At 44.3% G+C, this 17,545-nt stretch overlaps 1 protein-coding gene across 2 annotated transcripts; it reads right to left on the minus strand.

Annotated features, from left to right (window-relative positions):
- Positions 1-479: 479 nt before the first annotated feature.
- On the minus strand, positions 480-9,954 carry Gcnt3 (glucosaminyl (N-acetyl) transferase 3, mucin type). Of its 2 annotated transcripts, none has more exons than XM_050127617.1 (2): positions 9,207-9,954; positions 480-7,911 (listed from the first exon to the last, which is right to left on the minus strand). In XM_050127617.1, the coding sequence occupies exon 2, from the start codon at positions 7,855-7,857 to the stop codon at positions 6,544-6,546; it is 1,314 nt and encodes a 437-aa protein (XP_049983574.1). In that variant the 5' UTR covers positions 7,858-7,911; positions 9,207-9,954; the 3' UTR covers positions 480-6,543. The 2 variants fall into 2 exon arrangements, with proteins under 2 accessions (XP_049983574.1, XP_049983565.1); XM_050127608.1 differs by having other exon boundaries at positions 9,090-9,953.
- Positions 9,955-17,545: the final 7,591 nt, after the last annotated feature.

The raw sequence follows: 17,545 nt of genomic DNA on the forward strand, positions 1-17,545 counted from the left end.
ATCCAAGCATGTTGTTAAAAGAAAAATTCTGAATTTCTGTCTCATATCAGTAGCCATCTGGTATGGGGCAGAAAGAAGATAGATTTTAAGGAAATATTTTACTTTTCTCCATGCCCATTTTGTCTATATCGTATCTTTTGTTGAATATATGTCTATATGAATAATGTTAAATATATGTCTATATGAATAATTGTTTTCAACAATAAAGAGAAGATTTTCCTGCAGTAATCTTTGAAACTTCCAGAAAGGAGATGGGGTCCCACAACAACAACTCCACCTGGTTGATATGATGTCATGATGCTGATAGCGCTACCATGAGACTGGTTTTTGGGTGCCAGCTGTAGAAATGGTGCACTTTTGCCAGGCAGTGGTGGCGCATGCCTTTAATCCCAGCACTCGGGAGGCAGAGGCAGGCGGATCTCTGGGAGTTCGAGGCCAGCCTGGTCTACAAGAGCTAGTTCCAGGACCGGCACCAAAAGCTACAGAGAAACCCTGTCTCGAAAAACCAAAAAAAAAAAAAAAAGAAAGAAAGAAAGAAAAAAAAAAGAAAGAAAAAGAAATGGTGTACATTTTTACAACATTCTGGTCAGAACTTCACATAAGAACTTCAGAAAAGGCTGGAGAGATGGCTCAGTGGTTAAGAGCATTGCCTGCTCTTCCAAAGGTCCTGAGTTCAATTCCCGGCAACCACATGGTGGCTCACAACCATCTGTAATGAGATCTGGTGCCCTCTTCTGGCCTGCAGACATACACACAGACAGAATATTGTATACATAATAAATAAATAAATATTTAAAAAAAAAGAACTTCAGAAAAACCCTATCGACTACTCAGAGACCATTTGCAATTATACAAAACAGCAATCTTGAAACTTAACCATCATTTTACTTTCACAGGATCCCATAGAAAGAACATTACCCCCATGTCAACTGGAAGCAATTCTAGAAGACGATGTCCCCTCTCCCAACAAAATTTGTCCTCATGGTTAGGGACACCATTTAGGGGTTGATTATTACTCGTATAGGATTGGGGATTGAGGTAGAAATTATATAGGCCCAGAGAAATAAAAAAAGAAGAAAACTGGGATAAGAGGTAGATTAGGGTGAACTTACATTAATAATAATAGAATGAATACATGTAAACTATTATTTATGGACAATTTACATTGGTATAGATTTTTGTATATTGATACAAGTTCAAATTATATTTGTTATTGTATTGAATATGCTCCTATTTCTATTTACAATATTTGTACACATAAGCAAAGTTATTTTGTCAGATTTTATGCATGCATGTTTCTATCTCTGTTTAAGACATTTTGTATATTGATACAATTTTAGGATATATTTATCATATTGCATTATATATTTCTACTTCTGATCAAGATATTTATACATTGTGAGGTCATTGTCCTCCTTTACTGCACAGTTGTTTAAAGATTGTTTAATATTATGATATGCAGCCTTAATCTTTAAGTTATATAGGTATTAAGTATTATAGGTCAATAGTCATTCATGTTTGTTATACTTTTAATCAGACTAATTAGGTTTTTTAGATACATAGAGATTTCATTCTGCATAGATAGGTAACCTTTAACCACTTCAAAGGTCTGTAGAACATGGCATTTAAATAACTCAGGATTCTGTTGATGTGAGATATGTCTGCTCCTGGCATCACCAATCTATTCCCAAGAGAGTGTTGAGCACCAAAGACACTCCACTTGGAGTTTTATTTCTTCTTGGCACAACTGGTCTTTGGGCAAGGAACTGCCCATGCCTCGACCACTGACAAAGTGCCTGATGTCCAGACTGGACAAGCAGGATACAAGAAAAGGACTGCCAAATCTTGCCAAGACAGGGTAAGATGGTTCTGAAAATTTTTCCTGCCTCTGAAAATGGCCTGTCAGTTATATATAATTCTGAACTAGTATGGGATTATTTCGTAACTTCTGTCATCACCACTAGATTACCATATGCTCTTACTACTAATTTTTTTAAGGTATAGCATCTACCATTTCAGAAAGCATAAAGGAGGAGGAGTGGATATTAAAACTGACCATTAATTGATAGTTGTTGAAATAGTAATAAGTACATGGAATTCACAATACTCATTAAACTCTTTCAGCACTTTTTTTCTTACAGTCTCTTGTAGTCCAGGCTGGCCTGAAACTAGGCCTGAAACTAGCAGAGAATGACCCTGATCTGAACCTTCTCCCTTCACTTCCCAAGTGGCAGGTGTGCAGCACTACACCTGGTTTATGTAATCCTGGGGATCTAACACAGGATTTCATGCATTCTAGTGGGGTGCTCTACCACCTGAGCTATATGCACACCAGTAAGTGCAATCTACAGCATTTAGCCTAAAGTGCTTAGGGCTTGCTTTCTCTCTGACCACATTATATTACTATCACAACATGTATAAGGTTATTCTACATAACTGCTTGCTATCTGCTACTGTTTTATTCCAGGGGGCTCCAGCATAAGTTGATTTTGTTAATCCATTCTAAAAATGCCCTCTACTTTGGTAAAAAACACACACACACACACACACACACACACAACACCTCATGTGCCTATTTTTTGCAAGATGTAATAAAAAAAAGTTTTATTTTTCTGAGTACATAGGTGAATAAAATCTGCCTGGGATTGGGGGTAAGCAAGGTGCTTTACTTTTGAAAAGGTGCAAGAGCTTTTGAAAAGATGGAAAGAATCCAATGGGCTTAGCTCTCTGGATCACTGTACACTCTACTGATTATTGTCCAACTTCTAAGTCTGTGATGTTCCTGAAATTTAAGTTTAGGAGAAACTGCCTTTAAAACTATTCTTTTGGGCTGAAGAGGTTGCTCAGTGGTTAAGAGCATGTCCTGCTCCTACAGAGAACCTGAGTTTGATCTCCAATACACACATTAAAAAGGAAGGAAGGAAGGAAAGAAGGAAGGAAGGAAGGAAGGAAGGAAGGAAGGAAGGAAGGAAGGAAGGAAGGAAGGAAGGAAGGAAGGAAGGTCAGATATTGTGGTATGAACCTATAATCCGAGCACTGGAGAAGCAGAGACAGGAGGCTCCCTGGGGGTTGCTGGTTATCCAGCCTAGCAAAACATCTCTGGTGGTTTCTTCTGTGTTTACTCCTTTGTGGTCTTGCCATGGTTTGAGTGTGTCACTCATTTGTTCACATGTTGCAAAATTGGTCCCCAGTGTGGTGATATAAAGGGCAGTAGATGCTGTGAGAGGTGGAGCACTGGCTCCCTCTCATCAGGAGAAATTGATGTCATTTATGAGGCCTCTGTTAAGCCTAGAAAAGGCTTGTTATAAAAGAACAAGATTGGCCCGTGTCCCTCGCTCTGGCTTCCTGTCTCACCATCTGTTCTCTCCCTCTGTGTTCCCACCATGATGCTATCCATCACGATCTGATGCAGCCAGTAAGACCCTCCCCAGAGACCAAATTGATGAGGCTGCTCAATTGCTAAACTAATAAATCCCTTTTCTTTATAAGGTATCCAAACCATCTTCCTCTCCATCCCATGAAAATTAGCTTCCTTGATGTTCTGAAACTTAGCAAGTGTGTTTCTGCTGCAAGGCCTTGCAAGACTCTCCTCTTGATCTAGAATGTTCTTCTTTCATTAATCCCCATGACTCACTCCCTTGTCTCCTTCAGACCTCTTCCAGAAAGTACCATTTTCACTGGGGGCCTTCTTGATTACCTTGTAAAATATTAAGCAGCCTCACACTACTGCACCCTACTTTCCCTAGGTCTCCATCACTTCCTTCCGTTTTTCTCTAGCACTTTTGATAATGAATAATGAGAGTGTGGGAATTTTCACATTTTGTTAACTGCTGTATTCCCAGTGTCATTAACCATATGAGGGCCAGCATGATGGCTAAGCAGGTCTTGCCACAAAGCCTCGTAACCTGAGTTCAATCCTACTCCCCCAAATTGTCTCCTAACCACCTCACCGAAGCCATGGCATGTGTGTGTGTCCCACCACCCGTCCCTACACACACAAATGAATAAATGTAATAAAAAATTCAATAACAATGTGTGATAAATAAAAAGAACTCCGTTCATATGTTTGGAATGAATTATTTTATTGGTGTCAGTACATCAAGATTTATAAAAATGAGGCTCATAACTTATTCACCTTTGCAATAAATAATGACTAAGTAGAACACATAACGAGAGATCTTTGGTTTACTCAGTGACGATACTTTAAATAGACAAGATATTAGTCTCTCCATTCCTAAACAGCTTACCTCCAACTAAACTATATGCCCCAAAGTTAGCAACTGCTTTTTCTTCTCTCAGTAAAGTTTCATTAAACCAAGAGCAAATGCAATGAGCAAGCACATGCAACAAAGACCCAGTTATTAGAATATAGCTCAGTGATAACCAAACAACTGGAGTGGGGAGGGAATGTAAGTCTTGGAAGTTGGCACAAGCATAATAGCTCAATTCATTCACGAGGCTTTTTCTTTCCAGAGAAAGGTTAAAGAAACAGATAAGACTCAAAAAGGAAAAATGAACAGACGTGCTGGCTTTCCCATGTGACCTTGAAAGTCCACTAGGCAAGGTGAAGTTTGCTTCTTCTAGTTTGATGACCTCATCAAACAAACAAACAAAAATCCTACTTCCGTCCACCTAACTCATTCATTTTCTAGAGAAAATTTTAATCCTGGAAAGTTCTAGAAACTTGTTTCCCCAGAAATGACAAGTCCACAGACCAATAGCTTGAATGAATTTCTATGAAAAGCTACAGTTCAGTTATATGAAAGCTTTTAGAGAAGCTTGGCCATGAAGACGTGTCTTCTGCGAGGTGTTCCTCCACACATCCCACAGGGCCACAGCCCCTCTTCCTTCCTCCTCCGGGAAGGGCCAGGAATAGTCACTGCTGACAACAGATTTCACCAAGCCTGTAACCACCCACCAGTCACCTTTGAGGTAAGGCTGGGAGCAAGAGGCAAAGGACTCAATATTACAGTGTTGGCTAAGTTTGTAGTGACAATACCCATTACCCAGGGAAGTCAATCTTTTTTTTTTTTTTTAAAGGAAATTGATTGCTCACTTTGAAATAGAAAATTCCACCAGCATGGTGATGCACCCCTTCCAGCACTGGGGAGCCAGAGGCAGGTGGATCTCAAGGCCAACCTAGACTACAGAGCTAGTTCCGGGACACCAGGGCTGTGTGGAGAAACCCTGCCTCAAAACCAAAAGAAGAAAAGAAAGAAATTCCAGTCACACACTAACTGTTAAGAGATGTGGGCTACAGTAAACGCTGGCTGAGGAGAGAAAGCCTTAACTGGATCAAGACTTGTTATGAACAGACAAGTTACCATCGTAACATATTGACGAGAGGCTCATTCAAATGTCACGAGTTAACTTGTACATGAATACCTCTTCTGGGACACAGAAAGTCAGCTACACCACAGTCAAAGGTTCCGCCTATCGTTTTTAGTGCCCCTTGGTCATTACAGACTAGAATAACGCTGGGTCTTCAGAGAGGAAGAGGTTGCACAGGGGAGTGTATGCCTGTAAATTTACATACTTCAGCATTTATACATGTATATTTACACACGTTCCTGTGTCCCCCACAAGGACATGCATGACCGACAGAGTGGCACACAGTGAGCCTGATGCTCCCGTCATGAAAGAAAGCAGCTTTGATTCACTTGATTCACGAGGTTTAAGCACAAAACACTCAGGCATCTTGGTTTAGCAAGACAGAGCTTACTTTCACTTCCCAGACTAATCATTAACAGGGCAGCCTCTCCCCCACCAAAATGTACTCCAGCGAAAAGGCCACTGGTACAGGGTGGTTAGCCTTGGCCGTGACGCTACCTTGCGTTTCTCCTAAGACAATAGTGGTCGAGAAAGTTAAATCACTCTGTCCTTCCCCTTACGGAAAAGTCAGGATGTGCCAATGTAAACAAAATTAGGAAGGCTTTCTATAATGAGAGAATTAGCTCTGTGATTCAGTTTGCCATCTACGCGGCTTGCCGTGGAGACTTTCCTGCCGGCCGCTTGAGACCGTCCTCCACATAAGAGAAAAGCCTCACCCATTTTATCTGTTCAGATTGTTTCTGGATTCACAGATAACACTGTAGGGATGGGACTTTTTGGTTTGGATACTATTTATTTTAAGTTAACAGTACAAAAGGAGAGGGCTCTTTCCACTAAAGTTCCCTTCCCACGACAAACCCCAGGAATATTTCAAACAGAGTCTCAGGAGAGAGCCTCACAGGAAACCTCCACCCAAAATCTAGAGTCCCTGGCCATGTGTTCCTACCTTATTCTCCCAAATAACAGTAGTTCTGGTTCTGGTTCTGAGGAAGCAAGCCGAAGAGGGGCTCTTGGGGAGAAAGTGGCTGGTGAAGAGCCACATTCGCCAGCAGCAGCTCACAGCGGGCAGAGATCTACTTACCCAGGCTCCAATAGCAGCCCCCTCACTCTATCGGGCAATGGAGTCCAGGGCCCCAGGTGCCTACCCCACCTTGCCCCAGTAAGTCCTGGCGTTTTCCCATCATACAGGCAGCAATTGTCTTGCAGTCCGTCTCACAGTTCTGTCCCATAGATGGCTTTGTGACGTAAATATTCCTCTAAACACTGAAGAACATTATCATCCACCTTTGGGTCAAACTTGTTGGCCAAGAGGTGATGGTTCTGAAGTATCCAGTGCAGGTCCCCAGACCCATAAATACAGACAGCCCGCTGGTGGACTCCTGAACAAGGTGTGTAAGGCGCCCCATCCTCTATGTCTCCCTCGTGGTCCTGCCACTTGGTTAGCCTTGCAATAGCTCTCATGTCTGAGAGGTCAAATTTGGGGTGCAAGGGAGCTGATCCAGGCATCCAGGAGGCACGCTGGAGGGTGGCCCAAAGGTGCTCATCAGGACTGTAGGTGTCTTTTGCCCATTCGATTAGTTGTTGGGCTTTGGTGTTGTTTAATACATGTTCAATGAAGTCTCGAGAAGCCACCATGTAGGCATTCCCAGTAAACATGGTTATGTTATAAGGCGGAGGGGTCTTTCTCTTGCCGGTATTGTACAACGTGTCTTTCACCTCATAGTGATATTCCCAGCGAAACCTTTTATGTGGGGGTGGTACCTCTGACTCCATACTGTTCTGCCCGTTCAATAGCTTGAGGGCCTGGACCATCTCAGCATTGGTCTTGATGGGAAAGTCTGTCCCACAGGTGTTCAGGAGGTATTTCCATGGCACGGAGCTCTGGACTAAGTCTTCCATGCAGTTCAGGTCAGCCTGTACCCTGGACCAGGAAGCATAGACCACTGACACCAGCTTACTAGCTATAAAGACATTTGGGAAGCATGACACAATGGCCCTGACCGCCTGCTTGAAAGTTTCTGGGGACTTCTGATCCACGTGGACACAGTATATGTTTTGAGGGGCGTACACAGCACGCAGCAGCCTTTCAAAGTTCTCGATCTTCTCATGAACCACCATGGAATACGCAATGGGGAAGTCGGCCTCTTCTTTACTCAGCGAGAACTGTATGAACTTCCTTTTGGTCTTGAATTGCTCACAGTCTGCTGTCATGCCAAGGTAGTCAGCCTCTGTGAAGGGCTGCCGCTTCTTCTTAATCTCCAGGTTATTCAGCAAAGCCTGGATCACTGCTTTCTGCTCCCCTCGAGTGACCCCGGAACAGTTGATGGACCTCTTTGCTGGCAGCTTCAGGGTCTTGTACAGGAAGTCCCTGCAGTGCTGGCTTTGAAATTCCTTCGAGTTCAGATCCACGACATCAAAGTCACACTTCAGTCTGAGTGACAGTTTCAGAGCAATGACGGCCAGCAGCATGTAGCAGCCCAGGGTCCACACATGATAGCGCCAACAGAGCTTCCTACATGAGATCATCTTTGCAGCGGGGGACCGTCCAGCCTTGCCCAGCAGAGGAGGTCGGAGGACTCGCTGAACAGAACAAAGAACTTCTGATTAAAAACTAACTAAACATCTTCCCAGCAATGTCCAAACTAGTGGCAGAAGAGATTGCTTCTCTGGAGAAACAGCTTATCAAAGATCGGGCAAGGATCCCATCCACCACGTTTGCTGAGGGAGACTTAGAATAGCCCTAAAAAAGCCAGACTGTTACCAGAACCAGCTCTACCCTTACCTCTGGGGAGAGGGAAGCCAGAGCCAGACCCTCTGAGTTAAAGGTGCAATTAGCTGGAGGAAGTCCCCACCCTTCATCCCTTTTCCTTCTTCCCAACCCTTGAAACCGTAGAGAGGAATTTTATCTGGGGTCTAGAATTTCTGGGCTTGGAAACAATCGTGAAATTGACTCTAGCATCAGGTTCTAGAATCAAGTCTCTTGAAAAGGCAACACTTGCTTCTGTTTGTTAATCTCTGTGTTAAGACTCCCCTCACCCTTTAGCATTCAATACTCAGATACTATTAAATAGTCGGACAAGGCAGCACACACCTTTAATCCTAGCACACAAGAGACAGAGGCAGGCAGATTTCTGAGTTTGAGGCCAGCCTATCTACATAATGAATTTCAGGCTAGCCTGGGGTACAGAAAGAGAGAGACCCTGTCTTGAAAAAGGCGGCGGGTGTGGGGGGGGGATATAAAGCAACTCAATGTTATCCAAACATTAACAGCGGTCAGTCAAATTTGACATCAGGTTTAAAATATATCTCTCCACAGACGTGAGCATGATTGTGTACACAGATCATTTACTGTTGTCTGTGAACGAGATTTACACTGTCCCATTTAATCTTCACAACCAACTAGATCACTGGGCTCATTTTATGACAGAAAAGCAGAAACTGAGTATCTAGCAAATATCACAGGTTAAAAGACTAGAGAGATCCCTCCACTCTGCCTTCCTGAGTCTTTCTCTCTCTGAGCCTAATGCTTATTGCACAAACCATACTTGCCTTTTAAATACAACACAAGGTATTGAATACCATCAAAGAAAACCAGACTTACAAGGGAAGAAAATCTCAAAAGAAAATTGAAAGTATAACACATCCTTCCAGCAGGTTCTTCTCCTCTGCCTCCTCTCTCTGTGAATATAAGATTGTATCCTCTTCAGTAATAACTTTTTAGGGTAAGATATAGGAAGAAAGAAATGAAGGACACCCACCTTTTTTAGCTTCTTGGCTGCTCAGGGGAGCATTCTCCAACTCTGTGAGTCTGTGGACTGAAGGCTAGTTTGGTTCTGTGTGGATAAATATTAACACTAAAGTCCTTCCCTTCTTACCTTCCAGTATGTATTTGCTGATGTTCACCAGACATCCAAAGAGCGCATCCAGCCTCCTCTTAAACCTATGCGAAGGAGAGAGCACCAGGTGCTTCTGTCACTCACCTTTGGACTTCCTGATTTCAGAAAGGGGAGTGAACTTAAGTAAACCATTCAGGTCTGTATTCTCAAGCACGAATCATTCTGGGAGGTGAAGAAGGAAGGGGAAAAAAACCTGGCTGCATCTGAGAAAGCAAGAAAATATTTCAGCCGGAAGAGCCCCGTTTCTGCCAATGCACGCCTGCCCTGACACTATTCACCAATGCAAGAATTGCCAGCCCTTTTCTCTCCCACCCAACACACAGATGTACCAGGCTTCTTTGATTTGGAAGTAAAAATGTCACTCTTCCTGTGCCTGCAACACCTCAGGAGGCAAAGACACTAAAAATATACAAAGACTTTTTTTTTATTTTACACACACACACACACGCTCGCATGCACGCACACACAAAAACCAGTTCACCCTTGAAAACAGTTCCTGCTTAGTCAAGAGGAAGAAATAAAAAGATACAAATCAAAAAAGAAATCAAATTTCCTGTTTTCAAGTGATGCCCCCCTACACATTCAAGACCTGAAACTCACAAAGGAGGAAGACACAAAATCAACAACAAATCAGGGGCTTTTCTATGCACCAACAACTCATCGTGCATGGAAGCCAGTACCAATCATAACAGCCTCAAAAACAAACAAATCAATGCAGGAGGCAGAAGCCGGTGGAGCTCTATGAGTGCAAGGCCAGCATGGGGAGGGGAAAGGAGGGGCAAGAAGGGAGGGAGGGAGAGGGAGGGGGAGGGAGGGAGGGAGGGAGAGAGAGGGGGGGGGGGCTAGGGTTTCAGCACCAGATGTATGCGAGAGGACACAATTAAGAAACTGTAGGTGGGCTGGAGAGATGGCTCAGTGATTAAGAGCACTGACTGCTCTTCCAGAGGACCCAGGTTCAGTTCCCAGCACCCACATGGCAGCTCACAGCTGACTGTAACTCCAGACTCCAACACCCTCCCTCACACATACATGCAGGCAAAACACTAATGCACATAAAAGTAGAAATAAGTTAATAAATTTTAAAAATAGAATTACTTCTTTTCTAACAGGAAGGAAGAAAGGGAGGGAGGAAGGGAGGGAGGGAAGGAGGAAGGAAAGAAGGAAGGAAGGAAGGAAGGAAGGAAGGAAGGAAGGAAGGAAGGAAGGAAGGAAGGAAGGAAGGAAGGAGAAGAAAAACTGCTGCCATGACAGCTCCATGGTGTGGTTAAGGGGAAGGCTTTTTATTGTACATAAGAGGGAGAGAAAACCTCCAGAATCCAGAGCAGAGAGAAAAGAAAGCAGGCTGGACATGGCCATGACAAAGAAAATAACTAGATACATCTGGAAGAATTCAGAGCTAAGAAAAACTAATGGACTTTTTGTAGAGAAAGGTGAATAGCAAGGCAGAAGAGAAAATCTTGTTCCTTTTTAAAGAGGAGGGAAGGTGAGAATACGTAACACGTCCTTGTGAACGGCGACCTAGAGCCTGGGGGCCAGCATGGGCTTGGATATGCAACCACGGGTATGTCCTTTCTGCAGAAATAAGGGCAAGACTCCTGTTGGCAGATTTGAATCAGGCTTCACAAGTTTCTGAGGGATGCTGGCTTTTTAACTAACCATCAGGAATCCAGCTTGTGCTCAATTCTAGACACGGGATAGGCTGACGCCTACATATGGGCTGACTGAGACCTAACACTGAAGAAAGAAAGACACTTGGAAATAGAAAGAAACACTTCACACGTTTAGCAGAATATCGACAAAATGGCTCTTTAGAAAAATGATCTACAAATTCTTTGAAATCGTCATCTAAACCTGAATGGAATCCTAAAGAGAAATGAGGGAGAGCTCTAAAATTTATATAGAAATACAGAATACTCCAAATAGCCAAAGCAATCCCACAGTGAGGAATAGAAAGCTGTACTAGAAGTCTCGAGTACACGGCTTCAAAGAACACTACAGAGCATTGTGACAAACCTAGCATGCTCCTAGCATGAAAACAGACACGCGGAGCAAGGGAACAGAAGACTTAAAAATAAATCTACATTGATCTGGGTGTGATGGACACACCTTTAATCCCAGAGCACTGGAGGCGGAGGCAGGTGGACCAGCTTGGTCTACATAGCAAGTCCCAGTACAATCAGGGCTAGATAGAGACCCTGTTTCAAAACAAAACAAACAAACAAACAAAAACAATAAAAATGACACTAAAATTATAATCTTGATTCTTGATAAAGGGGCCAAACACATGCACTGCAGAGAAGACAACCTCTTTCACAAGCAGCACTGTGCAAATACCATCCCCCTGTGCAAAAGCCACCTCCTGTGCAAAAACCACCCCATCTCAAAGCAGGTCAGATGCCTTCCTGCAAGACCTGAAACTTTGGAACTACTAGGGGAAAACATAAGAGCACCGCTTCAAGGTTTTGGAAATAAGACCAGAAATTAACAAACAGGATTACATTAAAAAGCTTCTGCATGGGGTCTGGAAAGTTGGCTCAGTTGTTAAGATTACTTGCTACTCCTGAAGAGGACCAGAGTTTGGTTTGGATTCCAGCACCCACAGCTGCCTGTAACTTCAGCTCCATGGGATCCACTGCCTTCTTCTGGCCTCCAAGGGTACCTGTACTTACATGACTTACACTCACACAAACACACACATATACATAAAAGAAAAATAAAACTTTAAGGGGGTTGCAGAGATTAAGAGCACTGGGTGCTATTCCAGAAGTCCTGAGTTCGGGACTGGAGAGATGGCTCAGAGGTTAAGAGCACTGGCTGCTCTTCCAGAGGTCCTGAGTTCAATTCCCAGCAACCACATGATGGCTCACAACCATCTGTAATGAGATCTGGCACTGTATCCTGGAAAGTGTACATATAATAAATAAATACATTAAAAAAAAGAAACAGAAGTCCTGAGTTCAATTCCCAACAACCACATCATGATTCACAACCATCTATAATGAGATATGGCGCCCTGTTCTGGCCTGCAGGCATACGTGCAGGCAGAACACTATACATAACAAATAAATAAATCTTTAAAAATAAAATAAATCTTTAAAAAGAAATTCAGCAATAAATAATCCAATCAACAAATGGGCAAATGAACTTCACAATTTTTAATTAAGAAACACAAATAGCCAATAAATGCATGAGAAAACGTTGCCATTTCTTAGCTATCAGAGAAATGCAAGTCTTTGAGATTCGGTCTTACTCCAGTCAGCATAAATAGCTATTTAAAAAACAAAAAGACAAATGTTGGTAGGGTTGGTGAACCCTTGTACGTTCATAGTGGGAATGTAAACTAGTCCAGCCACTATGGGAATGAGTATGCCGATTTCTCAAAAGAATAAAAAGGAACCTCTATGTGACCCAGTTATACCATTTCTGAGTATCCACGCGAAGGTACCCAAGTCAGCTTACCATGGAGATACTTGCGGACTCATGTTTATTGGAGCACAGTTTACAACAGCCAATATAAGGGATCCACCTAGATGTCTATTGATAGATGAGCAGAAAAGGAGTTGGGTACAGCATGTGTACTCTCCTGTGTACTCTCCTGTGTACTCTCCTGTGTACTCGGGCACGGGGAGGGGCTGCAGAACAGGGGTTTATGATTGTGACAAGGGGCCATAAGACTATGGAAGGGGAAAGAGAATGTGGGGGAAAGATGGAGTCATACATGAATAGGATCGAAGTACATTATGTATACATGAATTGTCATAATAAAACTCTCTACCTCGCACAATGCTCAGTAATTTGAAAATATTATTTGTTCAAAGTCAGAAGTCCCTTATGTGTGCCTGTGGTGGCCGTAGGAACCCGTAGGTCACAGAACTACCCACAGCCACCCAGAGTAGACCTCCATCACTATGACATCTGACAGCAATGCTGCTCACAGTCTGGAGAACGGGTCACACTAGGGGATGTTGGGCTCCACTGAGCACCTCAGATGTGGTTTTTGCAATAAAGGGTGGGAGACATCTCTGAACTGCTGACATTTGCCCCACCCCCAGCTACCCCTAACAAAGGTTCCCTGGCAAATGTCCGAAGAAAATAACTGAATGTAAGGAATTTATCTAGGACGTGGGGAGTACAGATCTGCGGTGGAGTGCTTGCGTGGAATATGTGAAGTTCTGGGTTTGATCACCAGTACCCCCAACCCCAAAGGATCTAGGTTTAAAGTAACAACGAATATGGGGGTGATATTCAGGCAGGCACCATTGGAAGTAGGGACTGCTTTGCCACTCCTTGGCTGGAGAAATCAAGAAACGGAGAACTGCCAAACTGAAATTTGGACAGAGAGCCCCTAGAAGCTTAAACTCAGACCTCCGAGAAAGGGGCCATTGCTCAGCTAGAGCTGAGGTTGCTGTCTAAGCTCCGGGACCCTAGACTGAGATCCAGACCTCTTAGAGGCAGCGGGGGTCGTTCCTGTGAACTGGTCATAGTGCAGGCACAAAAATAAAACGAACGGCCTCTAAGAGGTCAGCAGGCGTTGACATGGAGATGCTCACAGAAACAGGAACTAGGAAGAGAACCGGAAGTCCCTCCTCCGGTCTGGCTAGTTCAGCGCCCCCTACTGGCAGAGGCTGCCAAGCTGCTACTGGCAAACCAGACTGGCTTTCTGACCTGCCGCCAGCATCATAAAAAAAGGTCTGGAGATACTCACCTCATCTGAGACGATAAATTGTACATTTCCACTACTTTAGACGCAGGGAACATATCTTTGTATGTTTGCTTTTTCTGGTCTCCTTGCACTTTATGACTGGTGATGGAAACCCACCAGAAGCTACAGAGGTGTGTAGGGCTCCCCGTGCCCCTCCTATCACTGGCCTGGTTCTCTGGGGTCTGTCTTCTTCCAGCTTCTGGGGTCTTTATTCTCATGATGTTCTTTTGTTGGCCTGTGGAAATCTCTGGGGCAAAAAATACTAAAACATAAACATCTGGCTCCAAAATCCAAGTCTAGAAAAATCTCTCCAATATCTGTGTAGATGTTTTTTTCTCCGATAGTCAGCCTCCTCTAGTTCCTTCTCTCCCATAAAAACTTGCATTATAGAGTCAATAAAGAGGACATAATTTATTCTTAAGATAACCAAAAAAGGTATCCTTGTTTGTAAAATGTATGTGAGAATCTTGTTAGCCAGTTTTGGGTATATTTTGTAGAAATAATCTGCATGTTAATGGCACCACGTGCAGAGTAGTTAAAATAAGTGTAGGCCTTGGCTGAAGAGCCTGGATCTGAAGCGTTCTGCTGCTCTCTGCCCGCAGGAAATGCTTCTATCCGTCTGTGCTCTGGTGACAGCTCTCTACAGCAGGTACTAACATCTGAATTATAGGCTTGTTGTTATGACTTTTTTTTTTTTAGATTTTCTTTTCTATTTATTTTTAACTATGTATGCATGTGTTAGGGGTGTGTAGTTGAGTGTAAGTGCCCAAGGAAGTCAAAAGAGGGTGTCAGAGTCCCCCCCAGAGCTGAGTTCCAGGCAGTGGTGAGCTCTCCAGCCTGAGTGCCGGAAGCTGAACTCAGGACTTCAGCCCGAGCACTGTCTGCTTTTAACTGCGGAGTCATCTCTCCAGCCCCTAAAGATTTTTTTTCTGTAATTAAGTGTGTGTACACATGTCGTGTGTGTGCACTCACATGTGGGCGCAAGTGCCCTGAGAAGCCAGGGGAGGGTGTTAGAATCACTCCTCTGCAGTGGGAGTTACAGGTTGTTCTAAGATACCTGACGTAGCTGCTGGGAACTGAACTTGGTTTCTCTGTAAGTGTACGCTCTAACCACTGAGCCGTCTCTCCAGCCCCTGCTGTAACGATAACACATGTGAAGAACTTGGCAGAGGAAGCCTGACACTGGCAATCCCTTCTTTATCAATAAACTGGCTTCAGTGTCAGCCCACAAAGACCAAATTTAACCATAGAATTAGTCAAGAAGGGTACAAGCAGCATTTGTGAGTTGAGACCAGTGGTTCTCAACCTATGGGCTGCAATACCTCTGGGGATTCAACCGGCCCTTTCATGGGGGGGGGGGTGTCAAATAATCAGATATCCTGAATATCAGATATTTTTGTTATGATCCATAGCCACAGCAAAATTACAGTTATGACATAGCAACGAAAGTAGTTTTAGCGTGAGGATCACCCCACTATGAGGAACTGTATTAAAGAGACACGGCATTTGGAAGGTAAGAACCACCACTCTAGACCAAGCTATAGTACTGGAAGTTGTGATGGTGAGGGAAAAGACCCAGAATTCACCTCCCTACACCGGCAAGAAAGCGCGATATACGCTATTGACGTCACAGCCTCAGAGTGACGTCACAGCCTCAGAGTGACGTCACAGCCTCAGAGAGAATGAGATCAAGATGAGCTGCGACTGACTGCAGCAGCCGGTGTAGGAGGGGGGACAGGCTATGCGAAAAGGGGCCCAGGAAGATGAGGGCCAGGATGGCTGCAGGGCTTGGAAAGACATGAAGAAAGATAGCCAGTGAATCCCACATTTTAATTTCATGTTGACTCTGTCGTGGAGATATGTATGTCACTGGCACAGAGGAAGAAGGGCCAGTCCCAGCTAGAACCCCAGGCACATCTCAAGGCAAAAGCCATACCTTAAAGATGGGGCCTCTCACTGGGGTCCTTTACCCCTCTGAGGATTGACAAAAGAGCTAAATGAGCCTGGAGGGTATCTTCTAAGGTCCAGAATGACATGAAAGGACTTAGAATCTTTTCAAAAATATGATGGCACTTACCACCCTAGAGTGTCTGAAATGGAAGCTGCGTGTGCTGAGTGAAAGGGCAGGGGCTAAGTTCCCCACTGGATTGCCACTCTGGTCCTGGCTATTGTTGTTGGTTTGGTTTTTCAAGTTTCTGCGGGTAGCCTTGGCTGTCCTTGGCTGTCCTTGTCAGCTCTGTGGACCAGGCTGACCTCGAACTCACAGAGATCTGCCTTCTGGGATTAAAGGCGTGAGCCACAATGCCTAGCCTGGGGCTGTTTTTTGAGACTCTTCCTAGTCAGACTCCAAACTCTTACCTCTCCATCCTCAGTTCAGTCTATGTGTCGGGGAAATGGCTTTGAATCCACGTGTGATGTATTTCATCAGTCTATTTCCATGAGAGTTCAAGTTCCAGTTGTAAGACGCAGGGCCAACGGGCCAGGAGCATTATGGGGGATCCAGAAAGACAGCGAGGTTTAGTGCTAAGCTCCTTGGGGACTTAGGAGACACCACAATACCAACAGAACAGCAGCCAAGAAGGGCCTAGGCACCAGGATCTAAGCAGTTGGCACTGGATTTATATATCAGCAATTGAACTTTATATTTATTTTGTTATAACAGCATTTATGTGGGCCAGATGTGAGTTGCAGGGTCACGGTCCTTGCTTCCTTCTGTTCCCTCTCAGAACTTAGTCATAGGCAATAGAATTCGGAGGCTTTTCCGAACAAAACGGATGTTTGCAGGGTGGGTCCTGATGGTCAAGGGTCATAGGTAGCAAGGGGAGTTGCGCTCGTCTTTCCAGAGAAGACTGTGACTCAGAGAGGCAGTACCTCAAGCCAGAGAAGCAGCAAAACCAAGTTCGAGTGTCGCTGATTACACTGGAGCTGGGATTTTCAAGAGGGGAAGGATGATGATGAAGATGCTCTGAGCTCAGATCCTAATGTCTCAGGGCAGAATCCCTAGCCAGAGAAGTACGTAAGAGACCCAGTGAGATCTGCTTTGTTTTAGGTGGAAAGGCAAGATGTAAAAGTCCTAGCTCAGGGCTGGAACAGTGGCTCAGTGGTTGAGAGCGCTGGCTGATCTTTCAGGGGACCTAGGATCGATTCCCAGTATCCCCATAACAGCTCCCACACTGGCTGTATAACTCCAGCTATGGGGATCCAGCGTCCTCTTCTGGCCTCTTTGGGCACTGCACACAAATGGTGCAAAGACATATATTGAGGCAAAATACTGAAATCTCAAGGTCCAAATCAGGAGCAGAAGGAGAGAGAGCACAAGCAAGGAACTCAGGATCGCGAGGGGTGCACCCATACACTGAGACAAGGGGGATGTTCTATCGGGAACTCACCGAGGCCAGCTGGCCTGGGTCTGAAAAAGCCCGGGTTAAAACCGGTCTCGCTGAACATAGTGGACAATGAGGACTACTGAGACCTCAAGAACAATGACAATGGGTTTTTGATCCTACTGCACCTATTGGTTTCGTGGGAGCCTAGGCAGTTTCGTGGATGCTCACCTTACTAGACCTGGATGGAGGTGGGTGGTCCTTGGTCTTCCCACAGGGCAGGGAACCCTGAT

This window comes from Alexandromys fortis, unplaced genomic scaffold, assembly GCF_014885135.2.
Source record: "Alexandromys fortis isolate MF-2015 unplaced genomic scaffold, M_Fortis_MF-2015_v1.1 scaffold_22, whole genome shotgun sequence".
Classification (NCBI taxonomy): domain Eukaryota; kingdom Metazoa; phylum Chordata; class Mammalia; order Rodentia; family Cricetidae; genus Alexandromys; species Alexandromys fortis.

Coding starts and splice junctions, on each gene's coding strand:
- Gcnt3 (XM_050127617.1), bottom strand. CDS start 7,857: ATGATCTCATGTAGGAAGCTCTGTTGGCGCTATCATGTGTGGACCCTG.